Consider the following 14,599-nt stretch of genomic DNA (forward strand, 5'->3'; position numbering starts at 1 on the left):
TTCTTGTTCTGTTGGGATCTTAGAGAATAGATTAAGTACTTACCCAGGCAGACTTGAGCTAATTAGAACATGGAAGATGGACAAACATGGTGAATTAAATTTTCTGTCCACTTTTTCTGCTTTATTAAACTATGCAGAATATAATTAACTCAGTTTTGTAACTTGGGCCTTGCAGTGTCTTAGAGCATTCTTTTGATCATTTGTATTTATGGCTTAGGCAGGAAGGGGACTTGGGGTGTATTTTTTTTTTTTGATACCGGGGATCGATCTTAGGTCTTTGCACTTGCAGGGCAGGTGGCAGAACCACTGAGCTAAATTCCCGGCCCTTTGGGGTGTATTTTTAAATGCCTATACGATCTTAGGAGTGATGGCCTAAGAGCTTATTTTTAGTTGATTGATTAATTAATTAATTTTTTGGTACCAGGGATTGAACTCAGGACTTTGCGCTTATGAGGCAGGCGTGGTGCCACTGAGCTAAATCCCCACCCCTACTTGATTTATTTGATGACCTGGTTAGTGGAAAAATTATAACTGAGATTTTTAATCTTTTTTTCTTAATACTTAAATATTTCTTTAAACCTCATTTTTTAATGGACCTTTATATATTTAAATGCAGTCTAACTTGGAGAAGATGTATTCTTACAAAGCACTTGATAAAATTTCTTCTGGGATTAACATTCCTAAAAAAAGGTACAGAATTTTAAGTTTTTATTTTCTATGCTTATGTTATCAACACTATTTTCCTTTCTTTTCTAAAGAGAAGGAACTATCAGATGTTGGCTTATTTCATTAGCAAAAGAACATTTAATAGTTAAAGTATATCCAGTACTATAATTATTAAATAGACACAGTGATGTTAGTAATAGCCACTAGTTCTTAGCATTGTTCTTTGCCAGGTTCTATGTTAAATGCTAAGCATTTTATATGTATTATCTCATTTAATTCCTTAAAAAGCTGTTAAATTGCTATATTATTAATCTGTATTCTATAGTTAAAGATATCAAGGGTTAAAAAATTAACTGTCTTGTTCAAGAGCATATAGCTAATGGCAGAGCTGGCTTTCAAAGCTGTATTTGTCCACCAATTTGTATGAAATATACATTCCCACCCCATTTTCAAAACAAGTATTATGGTAACATAAAATCATAAATACAAAAATTAATAGAGGATCAAGGCAATATAGTTAATGTATAATTAAGCTTACTATTTAACGTGGTGACTTAATAAAAGTGTGGAAACTATACAGAATTCCAGAGGTTTGGGGATGAAGAATTTGAAAAACATGTCAAGGCCAACATTATACATTAATGGACTATGTTTACAGTCTCATCAGGTCAAAGTAAATGAATGTGCTTTCACATTTGTATGCATTTTAAGTGCTTTGCTCACTTAGATAATGCTAGTTTGGATCTGACAAAATATTTACCACAATATCAGTTTCCCACCTTAAATAATTTTTCTGTTTGAATATATATTACTTTGGCTTTATGTAAACAAAACATTTAAAGAGTGTATAAAACAGTATATCCATTCATTATCCTGAAGTATGTCTTCATTTAAACTTTTGCTATGTTTTTATTAGGCTGCTTTTTAGTTCCAGGTACCATTTTAGGCTTTGGGATTAAGTGAGGAATATTCAAGACACAGTCACTGGCCCTTAGGAGGGTTGTATAGTACAGGGAACTTAAAGCTACAATTCAAGTTCCAGTGTTTCAGAAACAGTAGAAGAGTAAGCAGGACTTCCCCAAAGAAGGGATGCTTTGAAGCTTAAGTAGATGTCAGTCAGGTGGTGTGAGGGGAAGTTTCTCAAGCAGAGGAAAGATATGATTGAGCAACTCAAGAGCACCGCCAGAGGTTACCTAAGTAGGGAGAGGTAAGATTTAAGCCTAGAGAATTAAATAAGAGCCAGAATATTAATTTCTTTCAGGTACTTGACTTGATCATAAAGGCAGTGGGGAGTTAAGGAAGAGTTCTAAGCACAACAGTGATTAGATCGAAGTTCTAATTTAGAACAGCAGTTGACAGATTTATTGTAAAGAATCAGACAGTGGGAGGAGAGAGGAGGAGAGAAAGTAAAAAGAATTAAAATATATTATGTTCATGTACCATCTTACTGGGATGAAAGTAATCTTTATGTACTACAAACATGTACTTAAAATAAAATAATTCAGGAGCTGGGGATTTAGCTCAGTGGTTCTGCCGCCTGCCCCGCAAGTGCAAGGACCCAAGTTTAATCCCTGGCACCGCCCCCCAAAGAAAATTCAGATAGTAAATATTTTAGGTGTTGAGGGCCTTTGTCATTCATCTTTGCTGTTGTAGCCTCAAAGCAGCCATACATAGTATGAAAATGGATGATTATGTTTGTGTTACAACAAAACTTTAATTATGTACACTAAAGCTTGAATTTCACATAATTTAACAAGCCACAATTTTTAAATTTAAAAATATAAAAAAAACATTATTAGCTTTTGGCCTAACCAAAACAAATTTGACCTGTGGACCCTAGTGTGCCAATCCTTGATTGGTCACTCTGCTGTGGAGGGAATTGTAGAGACTCAAATAAGGAGGCTGTTGTGTTGTTTGAAAGAAGTGATGGCAGCATAGATGAGGAAAGTAAAAGAGGGCATGGAGAGAAAAATACTTGCATGGTAGGAGATAGAATTGTTAGGAGTTGGTATTTGAAAAGATAGGTGGGTTAAAAAAAAGAAAGGCTTTCTCATGATGTTAAATTTCTATCTTTGAATGCTTGAATGTGGGACTGTTGCCATTCCCTTTGTTAGGCAACGTGGGGGCTGCACAGGTTGGAGGAATTGGATGTTTAGAGGATGAGCTTAAAATCAGGAGTTGAATGATAAGATATAATGAGTTTGGAATACCTGTGGCATGGTCAAGAAATTAAACATATGGACTCAGTGTATAGAAGTGAACAGGATGGTTATATATCAGTAACTGGCATATTAAAATGTATTTAAATTTTCTTTAAATAATACAAATAAGTCAATTGGTAGCTAACAGCAAAGTACACAGGCCACACCCTTTTCAAACTTACTTTGCTCTATTCTGTAGAAGCAATTACCCTCAAATCTTCTGATTTCTCTATTTGCCTCCTCCATACTTCTCAATGACATACTTAACTATTTTTTTACTTCATCAGTTTAAAAGTTTTTATTGATTTCCTCTCATGGTAAGTGTCTTAGTTCTTTTCTCTCGTTTCTGAGACAAAATACCCAACACTCAAAAGTTAAAGGGGAAAGGGTTTATTTAGCTCAATTTGTAGAGCTTTCAGTCCATGGATTGGCTGGCTCCAAGGCAGGGTGGCACATGGGAGAGGAGTAACAGTTCATGGTGGCATAAGATGGTAGCAAAGCAGCAAGGAACATTAACAGTGTCTTCCTGCCCCTTTTATCCCATCCAGACTACTTAGGGCGGATAGCACTCACACCTTTAATCCTAGTGCCCTTGGGCCTAACCCCACCATGAGTCAATCACACACTGTAGATTCAGCCACCTCTGAAAAACCATGAGACTTTGGGGGACATCTAGACACAACCCATAGCAATAGATTTCTTCTCCTTCAGTTCAGTCCCCAGCATTATTTTCTTGATTAACCTGATACTGCTAATTCTTTGAACTAGAGTTTTTCCCTCCCTCAGGCTAATGACTACTTATTTCAGTGATAGCATTTGATAATTGTGAAAATGAAATCTTATTTTACACCAGTTTCTAAATTTTTTTAGTAGAAATTATAAATAAGTCTTTTTTTCTTTTCTTTCTTCTTCTTCTTCTTTTTTTTTTTTTTTCCAGTCTTTGGCCTTAAAACCAAGCCTCAAACATTCTAGGCAAACACACTATCACTTCCCCAGCCCCGACCCCCCCCCCCTTCATTAAGATTAAAAAAGTAATTTTTTTTGAGACAGGGTATCACTAAGTTTCCCAGACTGACCTTTATTTGCAATCTTCTTGCTTCAGCCTCCCAAGTAGCTGGGATTACAAGCATGTGCCACCATGCTGTGCCTACAAACATTTTTTAAATTCTAAGTTCTTCCCTGTATTTCCAGGAAGCAGAAATTTATTTAAATTTGATGTCTTTCATGTAGACTTTTATACAGTTCCATTTTTATAACTTTCTATTTATAATTAATTTATCAATGAGAAATGCCTCTTGTCGAATATCTAATTTGCTGCCCAGCTCCTTTTTTTTTGCTGTATTTGCTAATTGGGTGTATTCTGTCCCTCTTTTGAGGAGTCCAAAACAAAATTACTACCTTGTTTTATATTCATTTGAATGATTTTAAAGAAATTTTTGAATAATTTTATTCTTTGCTAATGTTCCTCACCAACCAAAAATCGGTGGTTGTACAGGAGCAATCATGATTGTATCTCTGTTGGTTAAAAATGTTGTTTAGTGGATGGGGATTATTTTCTTTCACAGCATTTGGTTGAGGAGGAGGAGGAGGAGGAGGGGGAGACAGATAAAACATGCCAATGTTCTGAAGGACTCAAATTGCAGTTTTAACTTTACCATTATAGTAAATATATTTGATCCAAAGGGTTTTAAATCTATGCTGTTGCCGTTTAAGGAACCATTTGCCTTATTGGTATTGTGAAGAATAAATGTTATTCCTGGAAAAATATTCTTATTTTGGAGTTGAAATTTAAAAAAAAACTAGAAAAAGAAAAAGTTTCATTATTTATTTCTTTAAATATTTCAGTATCATGGTATCCTCAGAACCTGTTATTTCAGCCCAGGAGCAAAAGACCCAGGTAAGACTTTTGTTAAAAGGCAGTTAGTTTATCAGAGGGTAGTTAGTATACTTTGCATGCTTAAAATTCTTTAGTATTTTAAAATATTATTCTTTAGCTAAGAAACTGAGGTAAAAATCAGTTTATTTTTATCTCAATGGAAAATGTAATATGTGAGAGTCTAAAAATAAAGGCTGAATTTTTTAAGTACATTAAAAGAATGAATGCTGAATTGGTCTTTGTTTTTTGTTTAGAGTGTGTTGTATGGCAAATTAGTAGAAGCTAGACAGAGACATGCCAATAAAATGGATGTTCCTCCAGCTATTCTGGCCACAAACAAGATACTATTGGATTTGGCCAAAATGAGGTAAACTGTCTCTTTGTGTATATTTTGGTTTATTTTCCTTTAACGTAATAGATTTGTAAAATATCTCATTGTGTAATAATATGGCCATGGCTTCAGTTATCACATGTGTGAACAGACTCCCAGTTCTCTCACACTGCTCTGTGGATCTCTTTGTTGAGCCTTAGTCCCGTGTTTCTGCAAGAGCGAAACCAACTGTTTTTAGCAATCAAATTATACATAAAATCAGTTTCACTACCCACTCATCCTCTATACATGCATTTCATCTAAACACTAAAACTTTCTGGAATTCCTCACCTTTTAAAAATTGTGTTATGTTCTTAGTCACATATGTTTAAAATCTGATAGTTTTCACTTCCCTAACATGTATCTCCTTCTTCCTCTCAGTTTTCAGTTAAATATTCTTTGTGTATATCTGTCTATGCCATCTTTATTCTTCTTAGTGACATTGTATTAGTTATCAGACCATTTACCCTTGACCTATTGTAAAAGACTTTTTATTGGTTACTCCTCAGTCTTGCTCTCTATTTCACTTGATATATGAATACCAAATTAATCTTCCTTTATCATGTTATACTTTTGCTGAAATGGTTTCCCACTGTCTTCTTTAGCATGGAATTCCAAGCCTGTCTGTTTATGGACTTAAATCCCTTCTACCTAAGTCACAGAATTTAGTATGGTTTATCTTACCTGGATAGTTTACCATTTATTCAGGACCCCCTTCCATCTTTCTTTTATTTATTTATACTGTTGCTTCTGCCTTGTAGTTTTCTTGGTTCCCCCAAACTCCTCCTAAATCTTTCAAGATTTAGCTTTATCATTATTTCCTCCATGAAGCCTCCTGCTGACTTGTCTCTCTCTTGAATTCATCTAAAGATGGTTCTGTGAAACTTATCAATGAGTGCCTTATTTATTTTTCTTTGTAATTAGTTGTAGACATGCATTATATTTTCTAGAACTTAAATTCTGTGAATAAAGATATAGTTCCTTGTCTCTCTGTGTCTTCTATGGAATCTAGCACAATGCCTGATAAACACTATGTGGCCAATAAATATTTAGAAGAAATTCCAAAAAATGATGCTGGGTTATTAATTGTATTTATCTTTTTTTCCTTCCTTTTGAAAATTGTTTCTATTACTAAATTTCATTCAAAATATGTTATTTTGTCCAAGATTTTCTAATAATATTACACAGTGCTCACATCTTACAATAATAATTTTTCAAAAATATAAATATTTTATTCTATGACCACACTTTAATATTCTGAGAAGATATTTAAGGAAAAGAAGTAATCATTAGATTGAGAGAGTTTTAGAAGAAAGACACTGTATGGTCTTAGATATTGGGCACAATAAAAAATTCTGAGCTAAAAGCCTGGTTAGCAGATTTACTGTTACAGGTAAACATTTTTTATGAAAAATAATGAATGAGACTTTTTTCTGAGAGGTTCTTGGCCTGTTTATTGTCCTTAGTCTTATCACTTTCCTCTTCATTTCTATGAAAATAATAAATCTGTAAAAGAGTGGAATAATAGGCATTTGCTTGTTTCTTTCTGATACTGGCTTGTTTACCAGTTATAACAGGTACTTTCTGATGTTTTTATTCTGATGGAAATAGTGGTGGTGTTTTCATTAATTAATTTTATTTCATTAAAACAAAGTTTTAAGGGGAGAAAAGCAAAAAAATTATAAGATATGACTACTTATGTATTATTTTTGGTTGTGGAAAAAATTTATTTATGAAGCATAAGTACGAAGCTGAATTGCTGGAGTGATACTGTTTCAGTGATTAAGTGATTTTTAAACTTTTTTTTTTAAATGACAGACCAACTACAGTTGAAAATGTAAAACAAATTGATGGTGTATCTGAAGGCAAAGCTACTATGTTGGCCCCTCTGTTGGAAGTCATCAAGCATTTCTGCCAAGCAAATAGTGTTCAGGTAAAATACTGCAGGGTATAGGAACTCTTTATTTTTAAATTTAATTTTATTGGTACATTTTAGGTATACAATATAATGACATTCATCATTGGAAATTTGCACCTTTGCATAATCTCTCTTGGTTCTTATTTTTTCCCCCTTCCCCTGCCTTCCCTTCAACCCCTCCATTCCTCCCTATTTACGAAAACTTTGTTTCCATTTTTTTCATTTTCTCATATTAATTCCATTCCCTTCTTTCCTTTCCTTTACCCCTCCCACTTCCCCTTCCCCTTTACCCCTTTTCTTCCTATTTCACATTATCTGCTATATCTTTTAGTCCTTATTTACACTTTCAGTTTCTCACACTAGAGAAACTATTCGGTATTTACACACGTGTGTCCTATTTATTTCACTTAAGAGTATGGCCTCAATTGTGCATCCCTTTAGCTATAAACACCACTAATTTCTCATTTTTTATGGCTGAGTAGTACTCCATTTTATTAAAAAACCCCACATCTTCTTTATCCAGTCTCCAGTTGATGGGCATTTGGGCTGCTTCCAAGTTTTAGCTATTGTAAATTGTGCTGCTATGAACATGGGTGCACATATATCACTGTGGTATGATTCTTTTAATTCTTTGGGGAAGATACCCAGCAGGGGAATAGCTGGGTCAAATGGGACTTCCAGTCCTAGTTCTTTGAGGTATCTCCATACTGATTTCCACAGTGGTTGCACCAGTCTACACTCCCACCAGCAGTGGAGCAGGGTTCCTCTTTCCCCACAGCCCTGGCAGCATTTGTTATTGGTTGATTTCATGACAGCAGCCATTCTTTCTGGAGTGAAGTGGAATCTCAGCGTTGTTTTCATTTGCATCTCTCGAATGACCAGTGATGTTGAACATTTTTTCATGTGTTTATTTGCTATTTCTACTTCTTTGTCTGAAAAATGTCTGTTCATTTCAGATATCCATTTTCGGATTGGGACTTTAAATTTGGGAGGTCTGATTTTTTTTAAGTTCTTTATAGATTCTAGATAGGAGATCTTTTGTCTTTAAATTTGAGAGGTCTAATCTTTTTAAGTTCTTTATAGATTTGAGATAGTAGGCCTTTGTCTGAGGAACAGCAGGTGAAAATTTTTTCCCACATAGTGGGTTGTCTCTTCACTCTGTTGGTGGTTTCTCTTGCTGTCCCATAGCTTTTTAATAAGAAGAGATCCCACTTGTTGATTGTTTGTGCTAGTTCACAGGCAACTGAGGTTTTGTTCATAAAATCTTTTCCTACACCAGTGTCTTCAAGAGTTCTACCTAACCTCTGTTCCAGTTAGGTCAGCATTTCTGTTTTAAAATTTAGATCTTTAATTCATTTAGATTTTAGTTTCATGCATGTTGAGAGATATAGGTCTAGTTTTAATGTTTGGCAAGTTGAAACTCAATTTTTCCAGCACCATTTATTAAAGAGGCTATCTTTCCCCCAGTGAGGGTTTTTGGCTCTTTGTCAAAGATTAGGTGGCTGAGTGTGTCTGGAGTTGTTTCTGCATCTTGTAACCTGTTCCACTGGTCCTCAGGTCTGTTTCTTTGCCAGTACCATGCTGTTTTTATCACAGTAGCTTTGTAGTATAGTTTCAAGTTGGGGGTTGTAATACCCCCTGCCATGTGTCTGTTACCTAGAATTGCTTTTGCTATTCTGGGTCTTTTCATGTTCCAAATGAATTTTTGGATTGTTTTCTCAAGGTCCATGAAGTATTTTGCTGGAATTTTAATGGGATTACATTGAATCTATATAGCAGTTTTGGAAGTATGGGCATTTTCACTATGTTGATCCTTCCTACCCAGGAGCAGGGGATGTCCTTCCATTTTCTGATATCATCAGAACTCTTAAAGAATAATAATTTTTTGACCAACTCAAAACTCCTTTCAAAAGCAAGATTTTCATGCTTTATTTGTATTTCCGTATTTGACACTTAGACAGTGGATTCACACCATTGTTTTTACAGTAAATTAGTTATAAAAACATGTTAGTTACCTACTTTTAAAAATGATACTAAAGTAGTTGTCTAGGCAGCTTATGTGTATTTTATTGAGAGATTTTATTCTTAGATTTGAATAAGTACTATATTCTAGGTTGATGAATTGTAAATTTTACTTTCACATGTAATAGTTAGAAATCACAGCTGCAAAATTATATTTGATATCAGCAGTTAAGGAGGTGAGCTGCTCTGTTTTTCTTATCATTTGGCATACTCCTTAATTACCTTTTGAGTATATTTCATTTTATTCTCTTCCGTCTTCATACTGTTTTCTTCCTTACTGTGTTATTATTTTTTTGCCCTACTATCAATGACCATTTCCAGAAGGATCCTTTGAGTTTTCCTTTGAATTCCGCATGGAGAACATGAGACTAATGAGACTGCAGAATGACTGCTGGACTTGAGACAGGGAATCAGGATTTCAGTTCTGTAGTTTGCCTGGTGAACCTGACCATTTTTTTTTTCTAACTTCTGGGTCTCCATTTCCTCACCTACACAGTGGAATAATACATTCTTCCCCATAAACCAGTGGGTAAAATTGGGAAGTTAAAAGACATGAGGTGCTTATAAAAAGTTGGAAGAATAAAAAACACCCAAAGCAGTATTAAAGGATTAGTTTTTCCTTCTGAGAACTACCTATAAGCTTTGGGCAAGCACAATGTAAGATTTTGCTTTAAAAAAACACTCTTCTAACTCTAAGTAAAAAACTATTCTTCTTTTTATATGTAGCATTTCCTCTTGAAATAGAGTATCTTTGGCAACTTTACCTTAAGACATCATGTGGAAATTCCTTATATTGCATATTAGATATATTGAAAATAAAATTGTGATGTTTTGATGATTTGATAAAGAACAGCATGACTATAGTGGTAATTTAATAAGCCCCTCTCTTTGGACACTTGATGGTAATATCTTCTTTCATAAATTAGTGGTATTATTCAATAATGAATGAATTATCTTGCCCAACTCCCATCCAGAAGAGGAAACTGTAGGCGTCTAGAAGTTAAGTGCTCCAAATGACAGATATAAAAAAGCCATTTTGAACCTTATGAATAGAGAAAATGACTGTATTTGTGCTTAGTAATTATACTTGGAATATTCTGCAAATTGAAACCACTTATAAAATAAATAAATGAATAACCATTAATGTTTATTAAGCCAGTCTTTTTATTCACCACTTTCATTAAGTTTTTAATGTATTTACTTCAAATTTTGTAGTAAAACTTAAATACTATCATAATACACATCTGAAGTTACAAATAGGAGCTGAAATGGTGGTGTGTGCTAGTAGTCTTAGCTACTTGGAGGGCTGAGGCAGGAAAATCACTTGGACCTACAAGTGGGGAACATAATGAGACCTCATCTTAAATAAATAAATAAATAAATAAATAAATAAATAAATTAAAAGGAAAGTTCTAATATGACATGGGTATTAAATCCCCTATGATAGCCTTTTAGGAAAAATATGCTAAAATCACTTTATTGAATAACATTTTATGAAAATTATCCTTTTAGGTGTTTACTCTTTCTTTTTTGTGAGTTATACTGGAAAATCCATAAAGATTTCAGGATTTCTGAGACAAAATGTTGGCATCATCTTTAAATATGCAATGATGGGATTTGGGGATATTCAAGATACTTGACAAAATAATCCAAAGTAATAATATCAAGAAGGTAGGGTCAGAATGTGACTGTACTAAGCAACAGGCTAATTAAATCATATTCAATGTAAATAAAAGACTTTGTGAACACAGTGGTAAATGGTGGAAACATAAATAGGAAAGGCATAAGAACAAATGTAGGCAAAGCCTGCCTGAGCACTTTTCAGATGTGAATACATTTTGGCTAAGTAGATTTGAATAGTATGTCTTAACTGGCAAGGAGATTACCTTAACCTACCTTTGTTTCTAAGGACTACTTAAGATATGATCAGAAGTTCCCGTGTTATAGTCCAAGCTTGGTAAACATCCTTCAGGGAAGCTGGCTTCCCACATAACTCTTCTTTAGTACAGAGCGCACTGGATGGGCCAAGTGAAACTTTCTAGTTATGTTCCTTGCTGTAATTAATGAGTTTGCTTTCCAATATATATACTTATATTTACATACACACATACATAAAACCAAGTTGACACCTGCACCTCTATTCTCCAGAGTACAGCTGCTCTATAAGAAGATATACCAGACCTTTAAACTTAAGAGAATGAGGACTGAGATCCCAGCCTGGACCATGTCAGATGCTGCAGTGCAGGGACCAGTCTGAGTAGCAAACTAGGCTTCCCAGAAATTACCTATTCTGTCTTAGTGCGTGCTGTTGAAAAACTGAAAAATGCAACTATTCTGAAGCTTTGAAACAGAAATAGATCCATGAAACACTTGGCCCTATTTTATTTCGACCTGTTATGTGCTCAGAATACCAAATCCTCATGGTTAGGGTTATTTGGTTGAAATTCTCTTTTGTGTTAATGTGGGAGTATAGCTCTGAGATTCTTCCGTATGCAAAATGAAATCCTAAAGAAGGTTTGGAGACCATATTTTATTGCCTTGGGCCACATAATCCAAATTCTAAAATTAAGCATCACAGGGAAAAAAATAAAAAAACATTTATATTTGTCACTATGCAGTCAAACAAAACACATGTAACAAAAAGAATTTTTTAATTGAACTCTCTAAATGATAGGATATGGAAACAAAAAGTAAATTTCTTCCCCAAAGAAAAGCTTATAAAAATTCTTCCTCATATACCTATATATAATATAGTAGGCCACAAAGATACATAACCTTATCAAAATGATACCAGTATTGTTTATCAAAGACTAGGTTCCTTATTATACTGGTTGTTACAGATTATATTATCATGGCAATCTGCTGTTTTTATTTATCTTTTGTGTATGATTTAAAAAACCAGTTTTCTATCTTTTTACTATTTTCTTCGGGGTTTAAAAAATTCCAGTATTTCTTTATTAATCTTAGTTTTAAAATTTTTCTCTATTTTTTCTTGTAAAGATCTCTTAAGGAACTATATTTAAGAGTATACGTAATCGGGGCCAGGGATTTAGCTCAGTGGTTTCGCCACCTGCTGCACAAGCGCAAGGACCCGAGTTTGATCCCCGGTACCAAAAAAAAAAAAAAAGAGTATACATAATCCTTACAGGTTAGAGCTCCAGTTGGGATGTACCTTTTAAAATTAATTTCTCTGTCTCTCTCTCTCTCCCCCTCTTTCCTTCCCTCGCCTTTTCTTTCTTCCTCTCTCTGCTCTGCCATACCACCCTGAATGTGCCCAATCTCATCTCTCTCTTTCTGTATCTCATACCTATATAAACATACCCATAAAATAGTTATGATAAATTTCCTTATTGTATGTTAGGCCAGTTTTGTAATTAAAGTGCCTAAATTTGAATACCGATTCCTTTTATTCATTCATCAGTGTTTACTTCCAGAGGATAGAGACAGATTGATTCACATTATAGTTCCTTTTTTATTACTTATTGGTGAAAGACAAGACAAAGTATTACAAATATTTATTAAAATATTTTGCTCTCTAGCATCCTTTTAAGTTTTAAAAAAAATATGTAAAAAATCTAACTTCATTCCAAGCCCCCCATAAAACCCTGTTATTTAAGTTTTACTTAGATTTTTTTCCTAGTAGCTAGTTATCATATATTGCTCATTATGTTGATATTATTATCAATCTATCATTTTGATATTATTACTAATTATCTGTGCTACATTTAAAATCCTGAAGGCAGACCTCTTTTCAAATACAAAGTCTCAAGAACAGAAGAAAAGTTTGGAAATGAAGAATGAAAACTGCTCCCTCCCGAAGTGTGTGGCTGTCACATATTCTTTATTCCAAGAAAAGAAGATGTCTTTGGTAAGTATTCTTTCAAGTTACAGAGAATTTTTTAGTTTATTTAAACTTGTGTTTTGTCACCTTTTCAATATTAAAGCTGTGACTTGGGATCAGTTTTCTTTTAACTTGCAAAAAGTTTCATTTTATCTTTATTTTTGAAACAGAATGTCATTTTCTTTTTCTGTTAAGCCTATCTCTGTCAGTTAAGTAACAGCAGCAATAATAGCTTTACCATAATTTTTATACAGAGGTTGTATCAGAGTTACAGATAAATAATTTATAACTCAGAGATCCTGCAGCAGCATTATTTAAAACCTTTTTTAAAAAATGAGATTAGTATTTAACAGTACATTTATATATACTGTTTCAAAACAATCTCCTGGTGCTGGGATGTAGCTTAGTGGTAGAGTGCTTGGCTAGCATGTGTGAGGTCCTAGGTTCCACCCAGCACTCCCCAAAACAAACAGACCATAAACAATCTTCAAGAGCATGAGGCGAGAATGACCCCTTGCACTGACCAAAACTGCATGCTGCCTCTGAGGCCTCCATGCCCAAGAGAAAGACTGAAAAGAATCCCAAAGGAGATAAAGCCCAGGTGAAGGATGAGCCACAGAGAAGACCCACAATGCTGTTTGCTAAACCTGCTCCTTCAAAGGCAGAGGCCAGAACAAGAAACTAGAGTCATTTATAGCTAAATGGATGCATATTGAGGCCATACTCTTAAGTGAAATTAATAGGACACACATGTGTAAATGCCAAATAGTTTCTCTAATGTGAGAAACTGAAAGTGTAAATAAGGATGAAAATGATTAAAACGAATAATTGATAATTTGAAATAGGAAAAGGTCCAAAGGGGTAGGGGTGGCGGGAGGGGAAGGGGAAAGGAAAGAAGGGAAAGGAAAAATTATGAGAAAAGAAAAAAAAAATGGAAACAAAGTCTATGTAAATAGGGAAGGGTGGTGGGGGTGAAGGGCGCATAGGTAATGGGGGAAAAAATAAGAACTAAGATACATCATGTTCAGGTACAAACACCCAATGATAAATGTAAATGTATTGTATACCTAAAATGTACCAATTAATATATAAATAAAAAACAAAAACAAAAAAAACAAAGGCAGAGGCCAAGCCCCAAAAGGCCCCTTTAAAGAAAGGAGAGAAGGTACTAAAAGGGAAAAAAGGAAAAGCTGACACCAGCAAGGATGGGATAACCCTGCAGAAAACAGGCCCAGACAGACCAGGCACAGAAAGTGAAAGGGGCTGGAGATGCCAAGTGAAGTGTGTGCATTTTTGATAACTGTACTTCTGGTGACTATACCATTTGAAATACTATTTTTTAATCAAGTTTTATAAATGCAGAATTTGTTTTACTTTTTTTTAAAGCTATGTTGTTACCACACAGTATACTTCATTGCTTTTTTTGGAAGGAGCATATGTCACTAATGCAGTGTCTGCAAAGCTGGATTGATGTGGGGAAAACACCCTTCCCTGCTAGTTTTGAGAGACTTCCTTTTGGCTCCCAGGAAAAGGGATTCCCTGATTGTTGACACATGTGGCCACCTTGGCACAAATGCCTTGTGCTATGGGAAAACCAACTCATTTTTATGTCTTCCTTTCCTTCTCAGTCACCAGCATAGACTTACCTCCTTTAAGCCCAGAGGCCCATTGAGACCTTGTTGGGTTGATAGCCTGACCGCCAGTT

At 34.5% G+C, this 14,599-nt stretch overlaps 1 protein-coding gene across 10 annotated transcripts in view; it reads left to right on the forward strand.

Moving 5' to 3' along the window:
- Nucleotides 1–14,599, forward strand: part of Wrn (WRN RecQ like helicase) — a 169,281-nt gene that overhangs the window by 138,742 nt on the left and 15,940 nt on the right. For all 10 annotated transcript variants that reach the window (XM_021236843.2, XM_013076106.3, XM_021236847.2 and 7 more), the window contains 5 exons: nucleotides 617–690; nucleotides 4,713–4,764; nucleotides 4,998–5,110; nucleotides 6,932–7,046; nucleotides 12,793–12,921. In XM_021236843.2, coding sequence (XP_021092502.1) covers nucleotides 617–690; nucleotides 4,713–4,764; nucleotides 4,998–5,110; nucleotides 6,932–7,046; nucleotides 12,793–12,921 — 483 coding nt within the window. The remainder of the gene's footprint in view (nucleotides 1–616; nucleotides 691–4,712; nucleotides 4,765–4,997; nucleotides 5,111–6,931; nucleotides 7,047–12,792; nucleotides 12,922–14,599) is intronic.

Source organism: Heterocephalus glaber, unplaced genomic scaffold, assembly GCF_053883595.1.
Source record: "Heterocephalus glaber isolate CG9 unplaced genomic scaffold, H.glaber_assembly_v1.0 deba00001461, whole genome shotgun sequence".
Lineage (NCBI taxonomy): Eukaryota > Metazoa > Chordata > Mammalia > Rodentia > Bathyergidae > Heterocephalus > Heterocephalus glaber.